The sequence below is a fragment of the Diachasmimorpha longicaudata genome, chromosome 8, assembly GCF_034640455.1.
Source record: "Diachasmimorpha longicaudata isolate KC_UGA_2023 chromosome 8, iyDiaLong2, whole genome shotgun sequence".
Lineage (NCBI taxonomy): Eukaryota > Metazoa > Arthropoda > Insecta > Hymenoptera > Braconidae > Diachasmimorpha > Diachasmimorpha longicaudata.
The window spans coordinates 6,518,425-6,538,882 of NC_087232.1; the positions used below are offsets into that span (position 1 = coordinate 6,518,425).

Below are 20,458 nucleotides of genomic sequence, written 5' to 3' on the forward strand. Positions count from 1 at the left end.
AAACTCAGCCACTCACACGCCACCACTACCGTCGACGAGGGGGAGGGAGGCTCTGGGTACTAGGTCAATAGGACATTTTCTCCTTTAACTTACTGATAGCACCCGAGGTCGCGTTACCAACTCGATTAATTCCGTGTAATGCGTTTAGAAAGAGTCCTAATGACCCTTTTCTTCTCTGAACCGGATGTCTTAGCGCCAACAGCTTTACTACGATTTTTTTTAGGGAGTCGAAGGGGAGTCTCCTTGAATATTATTTACTATAATAATAATAATAATATTACCCCTTAAAATAGAAAAATATGTCACAATTGAAAATATTATTTCATAATGAATCACAACTTATTGAAGATTTTTCGGTGACATAAATATTAAAGAAAATGTATAGAAAATGAATTTAAAGTTTTTTTTTATTTGAAATATCAGGAGTTATAATCGAACATTGGGATGATCGATAGTTGAATAGAGTAGACAACGTGAACATGATCATCGATAATTAAACGTAATAGAGAGCATGTACTTGTACGTCACCCAAAGCGTTGACTGACCAACGCTTTTGATTATCACTGACACGATTTCTGCATCATTCTGGTCAATAGAAGATCTGAAGATTGACACTGTCAGTTGTTAGGAATGCAGGACAATGTGTAATGTGAATATTAAAGACTGGGTGGGCATTTGGTGATTATAATTGAATGAAAATTGATTTTTAGGCCTCAAGACCATCATCAACGCCCTCCTACACAGCTTCAAACAACTCGCCGAAGTCATGACTCTGACTATATTCTGCCTGATGGTCTTCGCTCTTTTCGCTCTTCAAGTGTATATGGGAGAACTGAGGAATAAGTGTGTTAAGCAACAAGAGCCTAATGGGACACAGGTCGACTGGAGGGAGTAAGTTGAACAAGTTTTTTTTTCACGTGAAGAAGTTCGTGGTTTCTAGTTTTGGTAAAATGGTGACTCAATGGTGATCAATAGGGTCGATATATTTCAAATCAATCCGAGAAGTTTCGCCGAATTTTTTTTATATAAAATTCAAGGAATTTCAAGGACAAATGCGATTATCATTGAGAATTTCACACTTATTGGTACATTCTGTTCCGTAAAATTGTTCAATCGTTGAGAAAATAGTTTGGAACGACTGGTTGTCCCTATAAGTTAATGAAACAAATCGTATAATTAATCAAAATATATCTTTCACATTTTTTTAGTAATTTTTATTGAATTTTCCTCTCCTCGAATAAATTGTTAATCATAAACGGGGAGACGGTAGGAGATTATTTCTTCCACCGGTTCCTTCTGACTGGTTATGGAGCAAGAAGACCCTGTCATCCTGGGAACAATAATCTCCATCTGTTTTGAACAACTTCTGGTTCCCATGTTCCGGAAATGATGTTATAAAGTAGTTTTTCAATGTAACAAGTTTATTCTGTCGTTGTCATAAGCTGTATCGTCGAGTACGAGTGTTTTTACGTTGTGACTTTTTTGATACCCACCCGAAAGTTCGTTTATTGCGTTCCAGTTTTCGTACTTCCTCTTTGTTGTAGCTGGTGAGGAGCTTTTTTCCTCCGGGATCTATGAATTTATGACACTTGTGCGTCGATAGTGTTGGACAGGCTTTCAGTGATGGTGTGCGATATTTTTGCGAGTCTCAGACTGGCGTTTTTTATGAGTTCTCGTAAATGTTATTAGGTGCATTATTTGAATGAAGGTTTTGTTAGGCTTAAACACGAGGTTCATGATGCTTTCAAAGAAGTGTAATTCAGTGTGCCATAATCCGTCTTTTGTTCACTTGATTAAATCAAATCAATTTTTTAAACATTAAACATTAACATTAAATTTTGCGACGATCGATGAGTTGTGCAAAATAAATTGAAAGATTTTATGCATTCTAATAGCGAGCTTTCTTGTCCAGTTGACTGACATGAAAATACACCCAGACCTGACAGAATTATAATTCTTTGTGGAATAATCTCTCTTTTGTGAACCCGATATAATCCCGATTTAATGAAAAATGAGGAGTGATTCAGACTAATTTATGCTGTTTATTCAGCTAAAGAGCAAAATTTTTTTTAATTCTGCTGATTTAAAATTCTATTAGTCTCAATCTAGAGATGTGTTGACTAATAAAATCTCACATTTATTTTTTCTGCGAACTACTTCAATCCTCAGCATAAAAAAATGCTGAAATATGTTTACAGTCACGGAATTGAATGAAAGCAGAAAAATAAACCTGATCATGTTCAGAATTTTGATATCTTCATTCCATCGACATTCTATATGACAATGGATCGTAAATAATTCATAAACACGACGTAGTTTTTTGGTCAGTTTAGCCAGGTCAAAATGGCACAGGACGTGTGAGAATTGCTTGGGTCACTGCGGCTGATATTCATGAGTATCTCCAGTGACTTTTTCTACCTTACATTTATCCAATGGTCACCCAGTCGTTTCCGGGTTTCAGCCAACGAGCCATTATCCACGCCAGCCTCTGCTTTTCGAATATTAAAACTCTCCCTTAAAGAGGACCTATTGCACTTCTTCGCCATTTTTATCTCTCTCCAACCGCCCTCTCTTACATTTTTTTTCCTCTTTTATTTCGGGAAAACCACCAGCGTCCGTGATAATTAGAATCTACAGTGGGAAAAGCGAAAGAGATGGAGAATTAAAAAAAAATGTTTCTCCTTCGTTTAGTTGTGGAATTGGGATTTTCCTGGTGTACAACATTTTTTTTATCAACGCTACTCTTGCGTTCTGTCGGAGAGAATATAATTCTTTATTCAGGGATGATGTAATTATTCTCTAATTATTCACAGCAACAACATTTCCATTTTTTAAAAATTAAAGTCAACTTTGGAATTTGATCCTTTAATAAGTTTTTGGGAGTAACATTAGAATTTTTTTTATTTGATAAAGATCATATTGAGTCAATTTATCCACTCAGTTTTGATTATTAGCTTCTTAAGGTTTGATTTTGCAGGAAATTAACACATAAATTTTAAAAAGAAAACCATTTAACAAATTATGGCCGCCCAAAACAAAAATTTATCACTGACGTGGCTCTTCCTTTTGGTCCGCCTACGCCTGTCACGACAAGATAACTGAATAAAACCGAGTGAAAAATGGCCATATCAACTATTTCTCTGGTGTAAACTTTTTTTACAACTTTCATTCTCGGCTGTTGTTCAGATAAAAAATAGCTTTCACCCGTAAATGACTCAATTCTTAAAAATTATTCATAAAAACAATATTTTTCTTTTCCCTCAATGATTATTTTCGAATACATTTTTTGGTGAATTTAATATTTAAATTACATTCACCGATCAATTTTATTCATGGATTCTAAAACTACGGTATAAAAAATGAGCCACGTCAGCCCGAATAAAATTCAGAACTGACATCGCTCTCCCTTTCGTCCTGCATTACAGCTGGCGCAGGAAAATAACTGAACAAAAAATGGGTGAAAACATGTCTGCGTACATCAACTACCGATAGAATCGACAGAGTCGATATTGGAAACAATCGTGTGATGTGCTTTTCTCGATACGAATTTCACCCCATCAGCACTCGCGACCCACTTGTATTGCCGGCTATCTATAGACGACAACGAAGAGTCAATTTATTCGATGAACGGTCACAGAGATACTCATTTTATAACTCCGTTAAAGTTTAATAGCGTTTATAGAATCTGAAATAGTTTGCGTTAACAGAGCTTTTTTTATTTTCCCCAGTTGGCTATTCTGAAATGAGATATGGCCCCTGCCGGAGCCAAAACCGGTTTTATATCACGTTCAATAGTGACATTTGATTTTATTGAACAATCAGAATTCATGGGTAGCATAAGGCGTAGGTAGAGGATATCGTGGAGATAGTTGACACTTGTAAGATCGATTTGTATTTCCTGCCAACAGGTGGACTTGGAATTCATCCAATTGGGCCTTCGACGAAGACGAACATCCGATCATATGTGGAAATGTCACTGGTGCCAGGTTTGTAACGTATAACAATTGATATTATATCGAGAATAAATGCTTCCGGTCCCCGGCGTTTGCCATTCACCCCATCAGAGACGGATATCAATCGTGGGATTATTCGATTGACAGAATTTGCGATTTCACCGCGTTACCGTAATCTGCGAGAGATTTTTCCCGGAATTTTTTACCGCGATAGAAGAACAAATGTCGAGAATATCCAGTTAATTTTCAGGTCCGTAGAGGGGAAGACAGAAACTTCCCGATTTATTATTTCTCCAAAATAGAAAATTGCAAACATTCAGGAATTTTTTAGACCCGTTGTCATTTTTCCGTTTCGTCCCGTAAAGTTTCTCAATCGTTACGAGAAAATTGCGGAACGACTTGTGCTCACAGCGAGCGAGATCGTCTGTTGGCTTTCCCGAAATTCCAGAACAACAGAACAAATTGAAAATTCAGCTTGACAATTGCACGATCTAATGAAAGAAAACTTTCTGTGGACCGACGAATCGGGAAAACCTCGGAAATTAAACAGCAGTGCAGAATCTCGGTATCGAAGTTGGTAAATTCTGTTGACTTTTTTTTTCATTCCCTTTTGTTTTTTTCCTCGATTTTCCCTTTTGTCGGGCCACGACCAACTTTGAAGTACTACGGTTCATCGGACCGCAGCTGTTAGCTAAAAGAATGCCTTCCTTCCAACAGCCAGAGGAGTATAACGCTCTACCGGACCGTGATTGATTCTCATATTTATTGCTAAACTTTTTTACCAACATGAATAATGTCGGTAGAAGGAAATTCACCGATTTAAGAAAATGAGGGAGTCGAAATTAATGCACGCGCATCTACAACACACTATATTACTACTTTATAATTTTTTTGTCACGTTTTCCAAGCAGAAAAAATTAAAATTAAAAATCGAAAATTGTGAAGAATTTTTCTACGACTGAATAAAATCTATATAAATTGTTAATCGTCAGAGTCCATTAATTATCTGGCCCTGTAAAATCGTTTAGACAAACGTACCAAAACAAATGTCAATTTCAAACAACGTATGCCATAGTGTACACTAGTCTAATCCCCAAGGTCAAATTTTCACTGGAATAGATAATTACAATGATTCCCCATCTAATCTTCAAATCGCGTTTCACCATTGGAAAATTACCCACTCGTCTGTGTCCTCCATCGCTAAAATGAGAAAATAATAGGGAAATGACCCCTCGACCCTTATCCGTGACCTGGCCTATAATTATCCACCCTCCAAGAAATTCTCTTCCCTTTCATAGTCAACCGAGTGTGAGAAGAACCTTCCTCATTATTCGCTACCGCATACCTGAGAATCGAGAGCATTTTGTCATTAACTTTTTTTCATTCCACCACTGAAATCTCACTATAAGATTGAGTTACTAACCGATCAAAACATAAACATTAAATTTTTCGGAATATTTACACGACTCAGAAACCAGCGATTTCAACTCAGACACAAATTTGTTATTAAAAAAATTAATAAATAACTGAAATTAGCAGGATATTTAAGAAATGAGAGAAAATATTTGAAGCAGGTATTTATAACTGTTAGGGGACAACGAAAAATATCAATACTGATAACAAAAACCTGCAAGACATGTCATTTCTGAATATGGAACGTCATCACCCAATAAATCATGACCTATTTTCCCTAATGAGGTAATTGAACTATCATCAAATCATGAATTTCCATTCTATATAGGAACGCGTGGCTCATCTGCCTGATGATATCTCCCCCTGACAGCCAATAACTCCCCTACCAAATAAATCGCTAAATCATTGGGTCACTTAACACACCCCGAAAAATTGTTCGCGTGAATCGACTAAAATCCTGAAAACGTGTTTACTTCGTTCCCCAGGAAGAATTTACTCACATCTAACACACAATTTATGACAAACGAATATACATTATTCATTTAAACCAAATTGCTTTCCTGTTGCTTTTCCGTTTTTATCTAAATCTTCGATTTGGACAAAATCGTGGTCTCACCCGATTTAAACAACTCATTTTACTTCGCTCAAATGAGTTTTCTTCGGTTTAAATAAATAATTTCTCTCTGTAAACTCATAATTTATGTTCCAGACACTGCAATGAGAGCTACACGTGCCTTTGCGTAGGCCCAAATCCAAATCACGGCTACACGAACTTTGACAATTTTCTGTGGTCAATGCTCACCACCTTTCAGCTGATTACCCTGGATTACTGGGAGGATGTCTACAACAAGGTCAGGACCATTAATCATATATCGCATTAGGCACTTTCGAAGACGCTTACACTTAAAAAATAAATTACACCATACAATTACATAACTAGATTATTCCCCACATTTGTAATGTGTAAACCTGACCTTCGAATACCTAACAAGATCTGCCTTGAAGAGACACCTGTCAAAAATGTATTTTCTCCTGTCGTGAATATCAATCATTGGGTAAATAATTTTTTTCCTCGACACATCAGTCAGTCAAAAGAGTCTGAGTCAGACCAGGACTGTAATTGTCCGTAATGACTGCTCCAATCGCATCATCAAAACTGCTGCTCCATTGATTTACCCAGATGATTCTCTCAGTGATGAAAAATCTCGACTTTTGTCACCATTTGCCTTTGCATTGAGCAATCATCATTGACGTCGTTACCAAAAAGCGAATGACAACAAACATCATCTGAATAACGAGTTCATGCATATACATGTCTCCCTAGCCCGTAGATTTACCAACGAATAAAATAGATATTGATCGCTCAATGCTGAATGCGGGTGAAAACTGATATCGCTTAATTGACAAAACAGGTGTTGTCAGCGTGTGGGCCTATCAGCGTTACGTTCTTCACGGTGGTGGTGTTCTTTGGATCGTTCTATCTCATCAATCTGATGCTCGCTGTTGTGGCATTGAGCTACGAGGAAGAGGCTGAGATTACAAACGAGGTAAAATAATTGAATTGCTGAGTCATTATTGCTGGGTAACCAAAGGGATGTTTCCGCTGGGTTCTTAATTGGGGGATAATTGATTGTAGCGTTTTTGAGGTGATTTATTTGGGTGAGATCGTGGTAGTGGGAATAGTTGTCGGGTAATTGTATTGGGTGTGGGGTTCAGCGTTCTAGTTCATGATCGGTAGTAGCGTGCAGGGATTTCCTGGATTTCAGTGAAATTTTCAAAATCGAGTTTCAAGGTTTTTCGAGAATTAAGATGGCGTTTGTTGGATAAGGATGGATACGCGAAGCAAATGGAAGTTTGCTAAGAGGTTTTTCAATAATTAAAGATCAATCGAGGACGAGTCGTAGCTCCAGAGATATGAGAAAAACTTTTCGTAATGAAAATTGAAATAGAAAATTAATGATTATGATAATTAGGCGGGAATAAATGGATATAATTTTTTGTAATAAATCTCCTCAATGAAGTTGACAATTGTTTTATTCGGACGCACACAGGAACGAAAAAAAGATCTGACTGATCACCGCGAAGACTCGACGTTTAGCTTTGACCCCACGAAAATCAACATCAAGACGTTAACGAAGGAGAAGCAGAAAAAAATTGATGCGAGAAAGGGGGTTCTGCTCAGCAGTTATACGAGAAAGAAAACGAGAAGAAGAAAACGAGGAAGAAGCACAGCTGGACAGGAGAAGAATGGTGGTGCCAGGAGCAGGTCACAAACAAATAAACGCGATCAGTAGGATCATCCTCATATTTTGTTTATTTGTCGTTACTATTATTCGCACATACCCTTTTATTCTAGCACTCGGTGGTAGAGATAGACCCTGAAAATTAATTTCATATGCATCTAGAGAGAAGGGGGATTAGCGATCGATGTTCACCAATCAATGATGATCCAATTGAAATCTCGATTTTCCACGATTTTTTTTATTAAAAAAATTAATATTCGTTATCTCATGTGTTTCGAACATTACGACATCCCACAAGCATTTTTTCATTTCATCCAATTAAGTTGTAACAGTTTTTCATACCATGAAAATTCCAAAATAAAATTGTCGTGGAAAAACCGACTGGCAGAGGAAATCATTGGAAATTTTGAAGCAAATAATCTCTCTGAGTCCATGAATATGATTACTGAAGCCCGTGAATTGTTGTTGCTGTCAATTTCATTGAATATTCAATCAATAGGTCGGTGACACCGAGTCCAAGTCCAAGCCCGAGGCATTCAAATGCTCGGCCTTCGAATCTTCCCCTCCAAGTTGCTCCAAAACCACCAGATCCAATCCATCGACTTGCCCCCCATCGAAACATGCTGCACTCGAGGCAAGCAAGCAACAACAGCAATCAACAGTCATCACTAGATGATTCCGGGGTTGTTGATGATCATGACGGGGATGATGTTACATCCGCCGAGGAACATGAGAGACGTGAGCACAGGGTGGAGAGAACAGAACGCCTACAGACACAACAAGTAACTGGAATTGCTGAGCGCACTCTACCACCCCTAGCACCAGTTACTGTGTCGGTTAGGAGTAGAAGTAGGGAGATCAGGGTACTCAAATGCAATGGAGTTAAAACAAAAAAGCAGTTATATACTTTACCACCCGAGTATCTTTCACACATTGTTGTTCTTGGTAAGTTCAATATTTATTGAGGATGTTTTGACGCTTGTTAGCAAGTTAACGGGGAGAACAGGTTGAAATATTTGGAATGTCCTGGGGACAAGTTAGTTTATCGGTAGTTCTATTTTTATTGTACCTGAACATTCGCACTTTTTTGCTGGAATAATTGAAAAATTCTCAAAATATCACCTTCAAGATGATCTCCCGGACCGAAACTGCGACAAATGCATCCAATGTTGCGTGGACTACGAGGGCTGGCTTCGCTTCCAAAACTGTCTTTACAAGGTACGTTTGGAAGATTCGCTAGAGCTGGATAAAACCTTTTTTGTACATAAATTCCCATGAGCACGAAAAAGGTGTCGACCTGTCTTATTCCGCTCCTCCAACATTTCTCCAAATATTCCATTCATAAGGTAAAATCAATCGATCCAAATAACTTCACCACCAGGTGGTTCGAGACCCTTTATTCGAGCTGACGATCACCCTCTGCATCGTCCTGAACACCGGCTTCCTCGCTCTGGAGCATCACGGAATGTCAGAATCTGTCCGCCAAGCCCTGAACATCGGCAACAAAGTCTTCACCAGCATCTTCACCTTCGAGTGCTTCCTGAAGCTCCTCGCACTCAGCAAAGACTTCTTCAAAAATGGCTGGAACAACTTCGATCTGATTATCGTCTCTGCCTCCCTGATCGACCTTGCCTTCGAGCTCGTCGACGGACTCTCAGTCCTCCGAGGCTTACGTCTTCTACGTGTCCTCAAACTCGCCCAATCTTGGACAACCATGAAAGTCCTTCTCAGCATCATCATCTCCAGTATCGAAGCATTGGGAAATCTTACCCTCGTGCTCGTGATTGTCATCTACATCTTTGCCGTGATCGGCATGCAACTCTTCAGCAAAGATTACACTGCTGAGAAATTTTTTCCAGACCCAGTCCCTCGTTGGAACTTCAATGATTTCTTCCACTCTTTCATGATGATATTCCGAATTCTCTGTGGTAAGTATTACATATTAACTAAAAGGGACCCCCAAATTTCCACAACCGAAATGTAGTACCAGGAAGTTCTCAAGTCAGTCGTTCTAAGAACCAGTACCACCTATTTGATCTCCTTCTCAGTGGTCATTTGTTGGACTCTCGATTTTCTCTGGCTTTTCCAACGACAAGTCTTCAATCACTCCTGACCACATCTTTCTGTCACGTCCCGTCTACAATAACTAATGATAAAAAAAGAGGGAGAAGTGTAGTGAGATAGGATAGTCTCTAATGCTCCAAGACGAAAAAAGATGGGAGATAGAAGTGAGAGAGCAATGAAATCTCCGACCAGTAAAACGATCCATTAATTCTCGTTGATTTTTTCCCACTCAATCCACATATCTCCATCGGGAAAAAAAATGAACGAGAAATCAGATCAAAGTAATGACCCAAGAAATCGGCCCCATCATGTCCCCGTAACCAATACTATTATTGTTATTGCCCCGGAAGTGGTGATTTACCCCCACAATGCGTAATGTAATGATTCACGAACTGACCGACGAACATAAATTATTTAATCTTAGTTGATTGTCTTTAAATTCCAGGTGAGTGGATCGAGCCCCTGTGGGACTGCATGAGAGCCGAAAAGTACGAAGGGCCTGAAACGTGCTTCGCAATATTCCTACCAGCCCTGGTAATGGGTAATTTTATGGTGCTCAATCTCTTCTTGGCCTTGTTGCTCAACAGCTTCAACTCAGAAGAGCTCAAGCAGAAGAAGCAAGAAGTTGGAGAGGACTCAAAACTAGCCAAATCGTTTGATCGAATAAGATCAATAGTTCGTAAGAAGAGATACAGAAAGGAGAATTCTGAGAATAAAAAAAATATGAGACTTGAGCAGATTGTCAGGGAGGTGATGGACAAGTCTGACAAGGAAAAATATGCGATACAGGAGACAGTCCTGACTCTACCAAAGGAGAACATCTACAATCGATCGTACCAGGAGAGTCTGAATCAGCCGGTATTCACCTATGAACCAATTTATCGACAGGCCACCGTCACGACCTACAGTCAGAGTAGTCAGGAGACTGTTAGAAGATTGGATGACACAAAGGCGGACAGTTGTGAGACCAATGCTGATGAGAACATCGAGATGGAGGTGCTCAAGGAGCAGACGATCATGTTGCCTGAGGTGACGGAGAAGCAGCCAGTCCTTCAGGAAATAAAGGCACCTCAGAAGAAGGAGAACACTCGGTTAGATAAGAGACCCTGGCACGCGCTGGTCAGCTATGTCGATGAGCTGACGGTTGGGGGTAGAAGGGACAGCAAGGGAAGGTATATCGATGGCTTGGGATCTTTCCCTGGTTTTGGCAGAAATAAACGTGATAAAGTACCTCAGGACTGTTTTCCACAGCACTGCTATCAAAAGTAAGTGTTTTTCGCTGTTCTATGAGCATTCGTATTTTTACGTCATTTTGTGGGAGAGATTCCTATGGGGGAGGATTTTAACGCGAAAAGGATAACGGTGGGAAAGAGTCAAATGCAAGCTCGAGGGTTTCATTTCACGTCTTGTTGGATTTTCTGTATCTGGGAGAAAATTACTATTCAAATTCGCTTTGAGGTATTTGGGTCAGTGAGGAGATGCGGAGGGAATTTGATTGCGAGTTAGAGGAAATAGATTTTTCGAGGGGTTAGAGAGGGGGATCCAAGTCACTCGCGAATTATTTTTTTTTTCATGTAGTGATTGTGAAAGAAATTGTGTCGAAGTACTTGACGTGAAGTCACAATTTTCGTTATCATTAATGGAAATTGGGGGATAAATAATTGTTAAGCAGAGTGAATTAAACTTTTATTGGTCTTTCTTTGTGAATATCGTACGAGGCAGAAACGTTTCTACTTTATAGACTGCTCCAGCAGAATAAATAACAGTCACAAAGACCAAGAGCATATCTACTTAATCATAAAGCACTCGCAGTGCTTTTTCCCCACGATTTCATTTTTTGTAATTATCTTACTCTCGGTACCGGTCTTAGAATAATTTCGAGATGTTGTTTGCACATTTTGACAATGGGTAAATTCATTGGCGATATCTCTTCCAGGGAACAGGGTAACTTTTCCATACGACTAATTTTTTCTCTCTCTATAATTATGTTGTAAAAAGCGCACCGGATTTGAGTCTTTACGGAAGCCCACTTCGCAAGGAGTTCCTTTTTTTGAGACAATCTCCGCTTCGGTTTTTTTTTCCCTCGGATTTTCCCCGCGAATTCTTGCCTTACGGTTACCCATGCACTTAGCGACCGCGTTCCATGCTACTTAGCTTTTTCAGCGCAAGCTCGTCTGCCTTGGCAATGGGCTAGCCCTGATGGACGTAATAGTACATTATTCATGAAGGGAGTAAAACAGGTCATTCGAGACAAGTGGGTTATATTCGCCCACGACTACATACCGCGCACAGCTCATGTAACTCACAATGTTCGGATATTTTTCCTGGAAATGGAATATGTTGATCAAAAAACATATCATTGCGCATCACAATATATGACTCGAGAAAAAACAACTTGGATCTCCTTCAGGATCGACCGTTTGCCATCAAGTATTAGTTCATTAATGGCCGATCAATGAATATATTATTGACCGAATAAATAAGTTAATCCAAGACATAACGAAATGTTAGGGTCAGTAATCGATGGTTTATTTCTAAAGTGCAAAAGAAAAATGAATTTTATCCAACAGCGTTGGAGGATTAGGTACTCAATTATTTATGTCCACAAAAACTAATTGCCTTCATTAATAGATGCAGCTGTATAAATCAATGTATCGCAACTGATCTGGGTAGAAAATGGATAAAAGTACGAACTGCTGTACTCTCAGTCGTCGATACACCAGCATTTGAGTGGATGATTCTCGTATTTATATTTTCATCATCCGTAACACTTTGTTTTGAGGATATTTATCTCGATGACAATCCATTTCTCAAGAATATATTGTACTGGACGAATCTCGCATTCTGCGCATTATTCAGCGTCGAGATGCTGCTCAAGTGGCTTGCCCTTGGATTTTGTAAATACTTCACCAGTTTCTGGACAATTCTGGATTTTATAATTGTTTTCGTAAGTCATTACCTGGTATTACATAAATTTTATCAATTCAATTATCACATGACACTGATTATTACTCTAAATACTATTATTTTTCAAAAATGTCTGACTCAATTTTCAATTTATCACAAACAAGGACACTGCTATTTGATTATTCAATTGTTCTTTGTTAATATTTTAATTTTATTGTTATCAATGTACGATCAATGGTCGCATGTTATTTCAAGTCATTAATTAATTAGTCATGCAGCTTTATAATTAAACCTAAGTGTCTAGCTGAGAGATCATAGAGATGTGTCGTAAGTGTTCATTATGGGAAGGAATCACGATTTTATTCATTATTTCGGTGGAAGCGGTGGAATGGTTCACGTGGATGTGCAATTAAAAATTATCTTAACTAAGTAACTGTCCACTTGTTTTGATTATCTCCAAGTCAGTGCGTAAATTCGTTCGTTACTTCATTTAGATGATAAAAAATTATGGTATTGGGAATGAAATCATTATCCTTGGGATATAATGTGTAAAATTTCGTTTCTATTCTGTATTAAATTGTCCGAGAATTTTTCTACCGTAATTTACATAAAATATTCCACTCGGTGTGATGAAAATGTATTCTGTATCCAACATGAACCATTTCACCGCTTTACTCTCAATTGTGTAACACAAATCTTGGTGAATGTTTCGTTCCATGCGTGTTTCTCCATATTTGTGTGGCTTCGTGGGACCCAGGTACGTCGATATTATACGAATCCTGTCCCGCATCGTCCCATTTTCCATGATTAAAGTTGAAATGTTTCGATGCTCTTTTCCGTTCAATTCGTTGAACATGAATAGACTCATTGTTCTCACATTCACTATCTATTTGTTGATATTTGTGTTCAGGGATTTTCAGCTTTTCGGGAGATTTTACGATTTGTTCATTCGTTTTAATGAATTGTGATTATTGTGAAATCATCCCGGGGAATGAAAAATTTCGGATGATTTTTATAATAAATAATCTCAACATTGTTGCCAATAAATCCTAGATATTGGCGCAATAAGTCAAAAATTCCCTGTCATCTTGTCTTCTCTGTTTTCTACAGAATTCATTGATCTTCACCTGCGAGAAAAATTCGTAGGAAAACCGACACCCGAAATAAAATTTCATATGTAAAAGATATTTACTTGAGACGAGTAATTTTTCACTTTCACAGATGTCTTTTGGAAATATTATTGAGCTTAAATCGTTTGGAATAGACGTCCATCTTTGAATATTTTTTTTTATGATTTTTTTAATAACTTCCATTGGTTCTATATGTAACATTCGTGATGTAACGCGAAGCGACAGTGATAAATGAGAATTTATTGGAGTTTCGTGAGGCGCAAACATTCTGATATCTAAACCAATAAAAATCATTTACTTACTCTCCAATAAATATCATCTATTTATTGAGAAAGTTTTCTTTCGGTGCCATGAATTAGCTGGACAATTCATCAATACTTCAAATTAATTTAATGTTAAAGAAAATAAGACAACGGGATTGTCTAGATAATTCAAATAATTTTTCTACTAATTTTTTTCGTGGATGTATTAGCAGCTTTTGTTCCAATTTCACAAATATCTCATTCTGAATGCCAAAATAACGTATTGTTAGAATGTATCAATGTTGCTATCGAAGCGAAGCGTGTTGCTGAATAGTGGAATGAATAATCGAACGTAAACAGTAATTGACGTGGAGTTTAAGCTGTTTTTAAGGGTGATTGATTTTCCAACAGGTATCCATGTTTAGCCTTTTGATAGAAGAAAATGAAAACCTCAAAGTGCTGAGATCGTTGAGAACTCTTCGAGCCCTGAGACCACTCAGGGCAATCTCAAGATGGCAAGGCATGAGGGTAAGATTGTACTGACAAGTGCTTTTAATATTAGTCGTGACAGGAAACAATCGACTTGAAGACTATTTTTTACGATTTTTATGGTGCAATAAATACCACAGTTTATTCACTCCTTTCATAAAGAGGTTTCTCATCAGATTTTCGCCATTTTGTTGAGACAACAAATATTTCTTGTCGTACAAAACATGATTTTTGTTTAGATTGTAGTGAACGCGTTGATGTACGCAATACCCAGTATTTTCAACGTGCTCCTCGTTTGTCTCGTGTTCTGGCTGATATTTTCCATAATGGGAGTTCAATTCTTCGGTGGAAAATTTTTCAAATGTTTGGATGAGTACGGCGAGCTTGTAGATATTTCGGTAAGTGATAAAACTGCTGAAGAAGTGGAACAGCTCCCCAGAGATGTAAAATGGATAGCCACAAGAAGTATAGATAAAAATTTTCTCCTCAGTTTACTGTTAACCAACTTTTCATTGCAGATAGTGAACACAAGAAACGATTGCCTGACGAAAAATTACACATGGGAGAATAGCAAGATAACTTTCGATCACGTTGGTATCGCTTATTTGGCACTATTCCAAGTTGCTACCTTCGAGGGTTGGATGGAAGTCATGGAGGACGCTGTGGATGCTAGGGGCGTTGATCTTCAACCCCAGAGAGAAGCCAATTTGTGGGCCTACATATATTTCGTTATATTTATCGTCTGTGGTTCCTTCTTCACGCTCAATCTGTTCATTGGAGTTATCATTGATAACTTTAATATGTTGAAGAAAAAGGTAATGCGAATGCCATTTCATTGTGTGAAATTTGCCAAAATTCCCACATACGCATCAACTCACTCCAGCTTCTTCCTAATTTTGTTGTAATTTTTATATTTATTGTTCCTTGACAAAATAAAATCGAATAAAATATTCAATGAAACACCAATTTTCATCACCAGATTTTTTTTATAAAAATGGGGATGAAATAAAATGAGGTGCGATGAGCAGTTTATTTATTACAGGGACTATTATTATTTATAACAACCGTTCCGAAAAATCCTCAACCCCTGCAATTAACTTGCGAATTTCGAATAATGTGCAACGTATAATGCATCTAATTTTTTTCAATTTTCTCAACTCGTTAAACTTGAAACAAATTAAAATAAATTAAGTTGTTACCTGTTCTTGCAATAATTTTCACCATCGATTTCTCTTTTTTTTACAGTACGAGGGTGGCGTGTTAGAAATGTTTCTGACCGAGAGTCAGAAGCACTACTACACAGCCATGAAAAAGCTCGGTCGTAAAAAACCACAAAAAGTCATAAAACGTCCGCTGAATCAATTCCTAGCCATGTTCTACGACTTGTCCAACTCGAGAAGGTAATACATTTATTATCAGCTTCTTTTTATCCTCCTTACTCAATTCTTTGTCGTCGACTACCTCATTCTGTTCTCGTTCGCGATGAGTTGAAGTTAATGGCTATTGGCGGTCGACATTCTAGGGAGAGGAAAATTGAGACGAGAGAATGGAGGAAATCGAGGATTTTTAATTGACCGAAATCGACGAAACACAGATGACTCGATCGTTTTAGTTCCTCCTACTTCCTCATTTTCTCTTCTCCAATATTTAGTGAAGAGAGGGATTAAAAATAGTTAAGCTAATAGCAGCCAATCTGTCAAATGTATAGAACATTTTCATTATTGTATCCAAAACTCATGCCTTTCCCAGGAATATCTAATCGAGAACTAAAGCGATCTTCCTCTCGATGGAAAAAATAATGTAAAATTTGTCAATTTTTCAGATTTGAAATAGCAATATTCGTCCTGATATTTTTGAACATGCTGACAATGGGAATCGAGCACTACAACCAGCCACACCCTATATTCTTCCTACTGGAAGTATCCAATGCATTTTTTACAACAGTATTCGGCCTCGAGGCAATAGTGAAGATAATTGGTCTGCGCTATCACTACTTCACCGTACCCTGGAATCTATTTGATTTTCTTCTTGTTCTTGCATCGATACTTGGAATACTCATGGAAGACATTATGATTGATTTTCCCGTGTCCCCGACGCTCCTGCGAGTCGTGAGGGTGTTCAGAATTGGACGTATACTGAGACTTATCAAAGCAGCCAAGGGAATAAGAAAACTATTGTTCGCACTTGTTGTCAGTTTGCCGGCTCTCTTCAACATAGGGGCACTGCTCGCCCTTATCACGTTCATTTACGCCATCATTGGCATGTCGGTTTTTGGACATGTGAGGAAACAGGGTGCACTCGATGACATGGTGAGGTTTATATTTATTTATTTTCATTTATTGCGTAGGCGACCCCTTGTAATATTCCCTCCCCTTTCGAAACTACATATATTTATATTCTGAGAATTCCATATTGGCCCTGGGGAATTAGTTGCCTTAACTTATGAAACGTCTGTAGAGTATAAATTAATATGTCTATCATATATAATTTATACACGTTTCCCATTCCATTCCGAGACGAATTCCGAATTTATTATCAATAATTACTACCCCAATTTATGAGCCCCACTATTTTTCACCACTCAAGCCATTCGTTCTCCATTGAAGGTGAATTTTGAGACCTTTGGTCGGAGCATGCAGCTGTTGTTTCGCTTGATGACGTCGGCAGGGTGGAATGACGTCCTGGAGTCTCTAATGGTTCAACCGCCGGACTGCGATCCCACCCCCACCAGCCGGCAGTTGAACGGAGACTGCGGATATCCTCTCCTAGCCATTACATACTTTACGTCTTTTATAATCATCAGCTACATGATTGTTATCAACATGTACATCGCTATTATCCTGGAAAATTTCAACCAGGCGCACCAAGAAGAAGAGATCGGTATTGTTGAGGATGACTTGGAGATGTTCTACATAAGATGGTCCAAGTAAGACAACTCTATTACCCCAATTCCTCTTGCTCCCTTAATTATGGAACGAATCGTAGCTCTCGAAATTGATTAGGTCTGACGAAAACACGAGAATTCTACTGTCTAAGTGATGTAGTTTTTTCGCTTTACAGAAAATTAATATTTTTATTAATAAAATTATCAGTACTAGTCCCGGAATGTTGCCGAATCACTATAATTTTTCTAGAAAATTTAAAATCATTTATTGCCGTATCAAAAAAATTGTAAACGATTGGGAGAACGAGTATCGAATGTATCAGGCAAAAGGGCATAATGGATGGGCATCGAAGCTCGCCCTAGTCGAGTCGTTTACGGTGGGGGATCTAGGCTTTACAATTTATGATGAAAGTTTGGTTTTTATGGTGGGCACGGGGCTGATGGATAATAAAGATCATAAGGGATGAGGGTGGATGAAAGGGGGGCATCATTCACCTACCGAAATTCGAATTGGGGTGGATAAAAGGGGCTGAGGTACGGGTAGATCGATATCCAAATAAAAAGGAGAAAGTATGACGAGGAATGATGAAGGAAGTGGGTGAAATCTGGAGAAAACCCCCAAATCCTTAACCGATACAATAAAAAAAAAACGCCAACGCAAACGTTCCCTCGATCATCAATAATTAAGAGACTTTTCTGACAGAGTCCTGACATTCTCCCCTGATTGATTAGTTCCACAGGCATTTGGAGGATAGTTTTTATGGAGCTCTTGGAGTCATTTTATATTCTTGTCGGCAGCACTTCACTCAAATCATTTAGGGGATTAAAAAGAATGGGAAGGGATCGAGTAACATTGGACGGAAATAGAGATGAATGAAAAAGAAATTAACCGCTGGGACATTTGCCCTTTTGAAAGGTTCAGTGCTTCATCGTGGATGGAAGATATAAAATAAGAGACTAAAGGGAAAATAAAAGTAAAGGATCTCTCCAGGGAGACTGGAGGCAAATAGACTCCGGTTGAAACAGTGAATTTTTTATCTTCATCAGCCAATATTTGTAGAAATCTTGTAATAACAAGAACAACTTGTGCGGAAAAATTGAATTTCATTGATTTTTTCAATAGAATATTTTCTCGTCAACATTTGAACAAATCCGATCGAATTATTATAATAAATTTTGTTCACGCGTGAGGGAACATCATGAACAATTATTGCATATGAGTAGATGAAGAGGTTTATCATCTCTCATTTGATTCGAATGAAATAAATTGAAAAATCATTTGAGTCTTTTGTGGTCCATAGTGACCTGTAGATTTAAACGCAAAATTAAATTTGTTGCAGATACGATCCTCATGCTACACAATTCATACGTTTCTCCCAACTGAGTGATTTCATCGCAAGCCTAGACCCACCTCTGGGAATATCAAAGCCCAATGTTGTTGCATTGGTCAGCTTTAATCTTCCTATAGCCAAGGGCAACAAAATACATTGTCTGGACATCCTTCACGCTCTCGTCAAGCACGTACTCGGACACGTTGAGGAGTCGGAGGATTTTCGTAAATTGCAGGAACAGATGGATGGAAAATTCAAAAAACAATTTCCAACGAGAAAGGAATTGGAAATTGTTTCATCTACGAGACTATGGAAGAGGCAGGACAAGGCTGCCAGGCTCATACAGCGCACATACCGTGAATATATAGCGTAAGTTATCGTACACTCGGCTAATGAACAAAAGTTTTTAATGGTACCAAGTTTTGGAGATCGATATCACCAAAATGTTGATTACTTTGGGTTTAACAAGTTCGAGAGAATCAAGGCGGACTTTATGGAATTTGTTTGCGATCGTTTTGAAATTATAGAGGAGCTTTTGAAAGTTGAGAGTGGATTTTAACGACTGTGCTATCCTTCTTGTTAATAAAAAATAATTAAATATAGGAGTTCCGTGATTGATTGGAATAGAACCAAAATTGAATTGTATTGTGCAGCTTAATCCATGAACGATTTGGATCAATCATCGAATTTCTATTTGCTCGAGCTTCTTTTTTCTCAATTTACACCGAATACCGGAGCTCCGCGATGCCCTCATTAATTAAAAAAAATCCTCTGATCAATCAATTGCAGAATGAAGAAGGAACGAGAGAGAATAGCGCACGAGGTGGATTCCCAGACCCAAACATCGAGCCCGGGTGGCGTGGGGAGCGAAGGCAGAGGCGGTGGGTGGGGTGGTAAGCTGTCGGCCCTTCTCCACGTACATCGGGGCAGTCGGGCCAGTAGCCGCAAGTCCTCCAGGGCCAGCGACGCCAGCGATCTCAGCGAGTTAGGAACCGCGTCAGCATGGCTTTTTCCGAATCTTCCACTCTTGCTGCTCTCCGGCGCCACAGGTACTCATGAGGACCTGCAGCCCCCCGCCTTAACCGTATCCCGTCCCTCGCCAACCATGGAACAACCCTCGGCCATGTCTGCCACCTCCAGCTCAGGCTCGGACTCTCATGCCACTGTCAGGTGAGTTTTTATTTAATTTCCATTGTTATCATTAACATGAGCGATGCTGAATTATCTCACCTTTTGATAGCACATATTTACAACAATAGATCAATCTTTTTACTTTGAAATGAAAGAATTATGTTCTTCAAATCTGAAATTTTCATTTTTTTTGACAGAATAATTTATTTTAGTCTCAAACGTTCGATTACTGAAAATATTATTGCTGGGGCAACACTAATTTTTTTACTGTGCTACACGTATTTAATTGCGCTTGACTTCTTCGAGCAGTTCATCCCTGAATTCATCATCAAACATTAATTCACCAATTCCGAATTAATTATTTTACGAACGAAAATTGATTAAATCGTCCACTTTGTTTCATTTACAAATGTCAAACACTCAAGGCAGTTAAGTGACTAGGTAAACAGATTCAACAAAAGTTTCAGAAGGAACGAGAGTTGTTATGAAGTTTACTGTTATAATTATTGATAATGTTATCTTCAGTCGTTCGAATAGAAGGCAACAGCGTCTGTGGCAACCCGTAACTACTTGCACGACTTTTTCTACTTAAAACGAGCGCATGATGCTTATGAACGTTACCAGCTGTTAGATTGTGTATTTATTACGGTGGAATTAGTGAAGCAAATAGC

At 38.4% G+C, this 20,458-nt stretch overlaps 1 protein-coding gene across 5 annotated transcripts in view; it reads left to right on the plus strand.

Annotated features, from left to right (window-relative positions):
* Positions 1 to 20,458, plus strand: part of LOC135165523 (sodium channel protein 60E-like) — a 60,024-nt gene that overhangs the window by 34,052 nt on the left and 5,514 nt on the right. For 3 of the 5 annotated variants that reach the window (XM_064126901.1, XM_064126902.1, XM_064126904.1), the window contains 18 exons: positions 711 to 891; positions 3,909 to 3,986; positions 6,076 to 6,217; positions 6,779 to 6,913; positions 7,418 to 7,656; positions 8,109 to 8,554; positions 8,739 to 8,827; positions 8,991 to 9,537; positions 10,119 to 10,938; positions 12,305 to 12,620; positions 14,364 to 14,480; positions 14,681 to 14,839; positions 14,960 to 15,256; positions 15,687 to 15,841; positions 16,264 to 16,750; positions 17,048 to 17,367; positions 18,666 to 19,025; positions 19,446 to 19,826. In XM_064126901.1, coding sequence (XP_063982971.1) covers positions 711 to 891; positions 3,909 to 3,986; positions 6,076 to 6,217; positions 6,779 to 6,913; positions 7,418 to 7,656; positions 8,109 to 8,554; positions 8,739 to 8,827; positions 8,991 to 9,537; positions 10,119 to 10,938; positions 12,305 to 12,620; positions 14,364 to 14,480; positions 14,681 to 14,839; positions 14,960 to 15,256; positions 15,687 to 15,841; positions 16,264 to 16,750; positions 17,048 to 17,367; positions 18,666 to 19,025; positions 19,446 to 19,826 — 5,269 coding nt within the window. Of the gene's footprint in view, positions 1 to 710; positions 892 to 3,908; positions 3,987 to 6,075; positions 6,218 to 6,778; positions 6,914 to 7,417; positions 7,657 to 8,108; positions 8,555 to 8,738; positions 8,828 to 8,990; positions 9,538 to 10,118; positions 10,939 to 12,304; positions 12,621 to 14,363; positions 14,481 to 14,680; positions 14,840 to 14,959; positions 15,257 to 15,686; positions 15,842 to 16,263; positions 16,751 to 17,047; positions 17,368 to 18,665; positions 19,026 to 19,445; positions 19,827 to 20,458 lie in introns of those variants that run through there. The other 2 variants (XM_064126903.1, XM_064126905.1) reach the window with 2 other exon arrangements.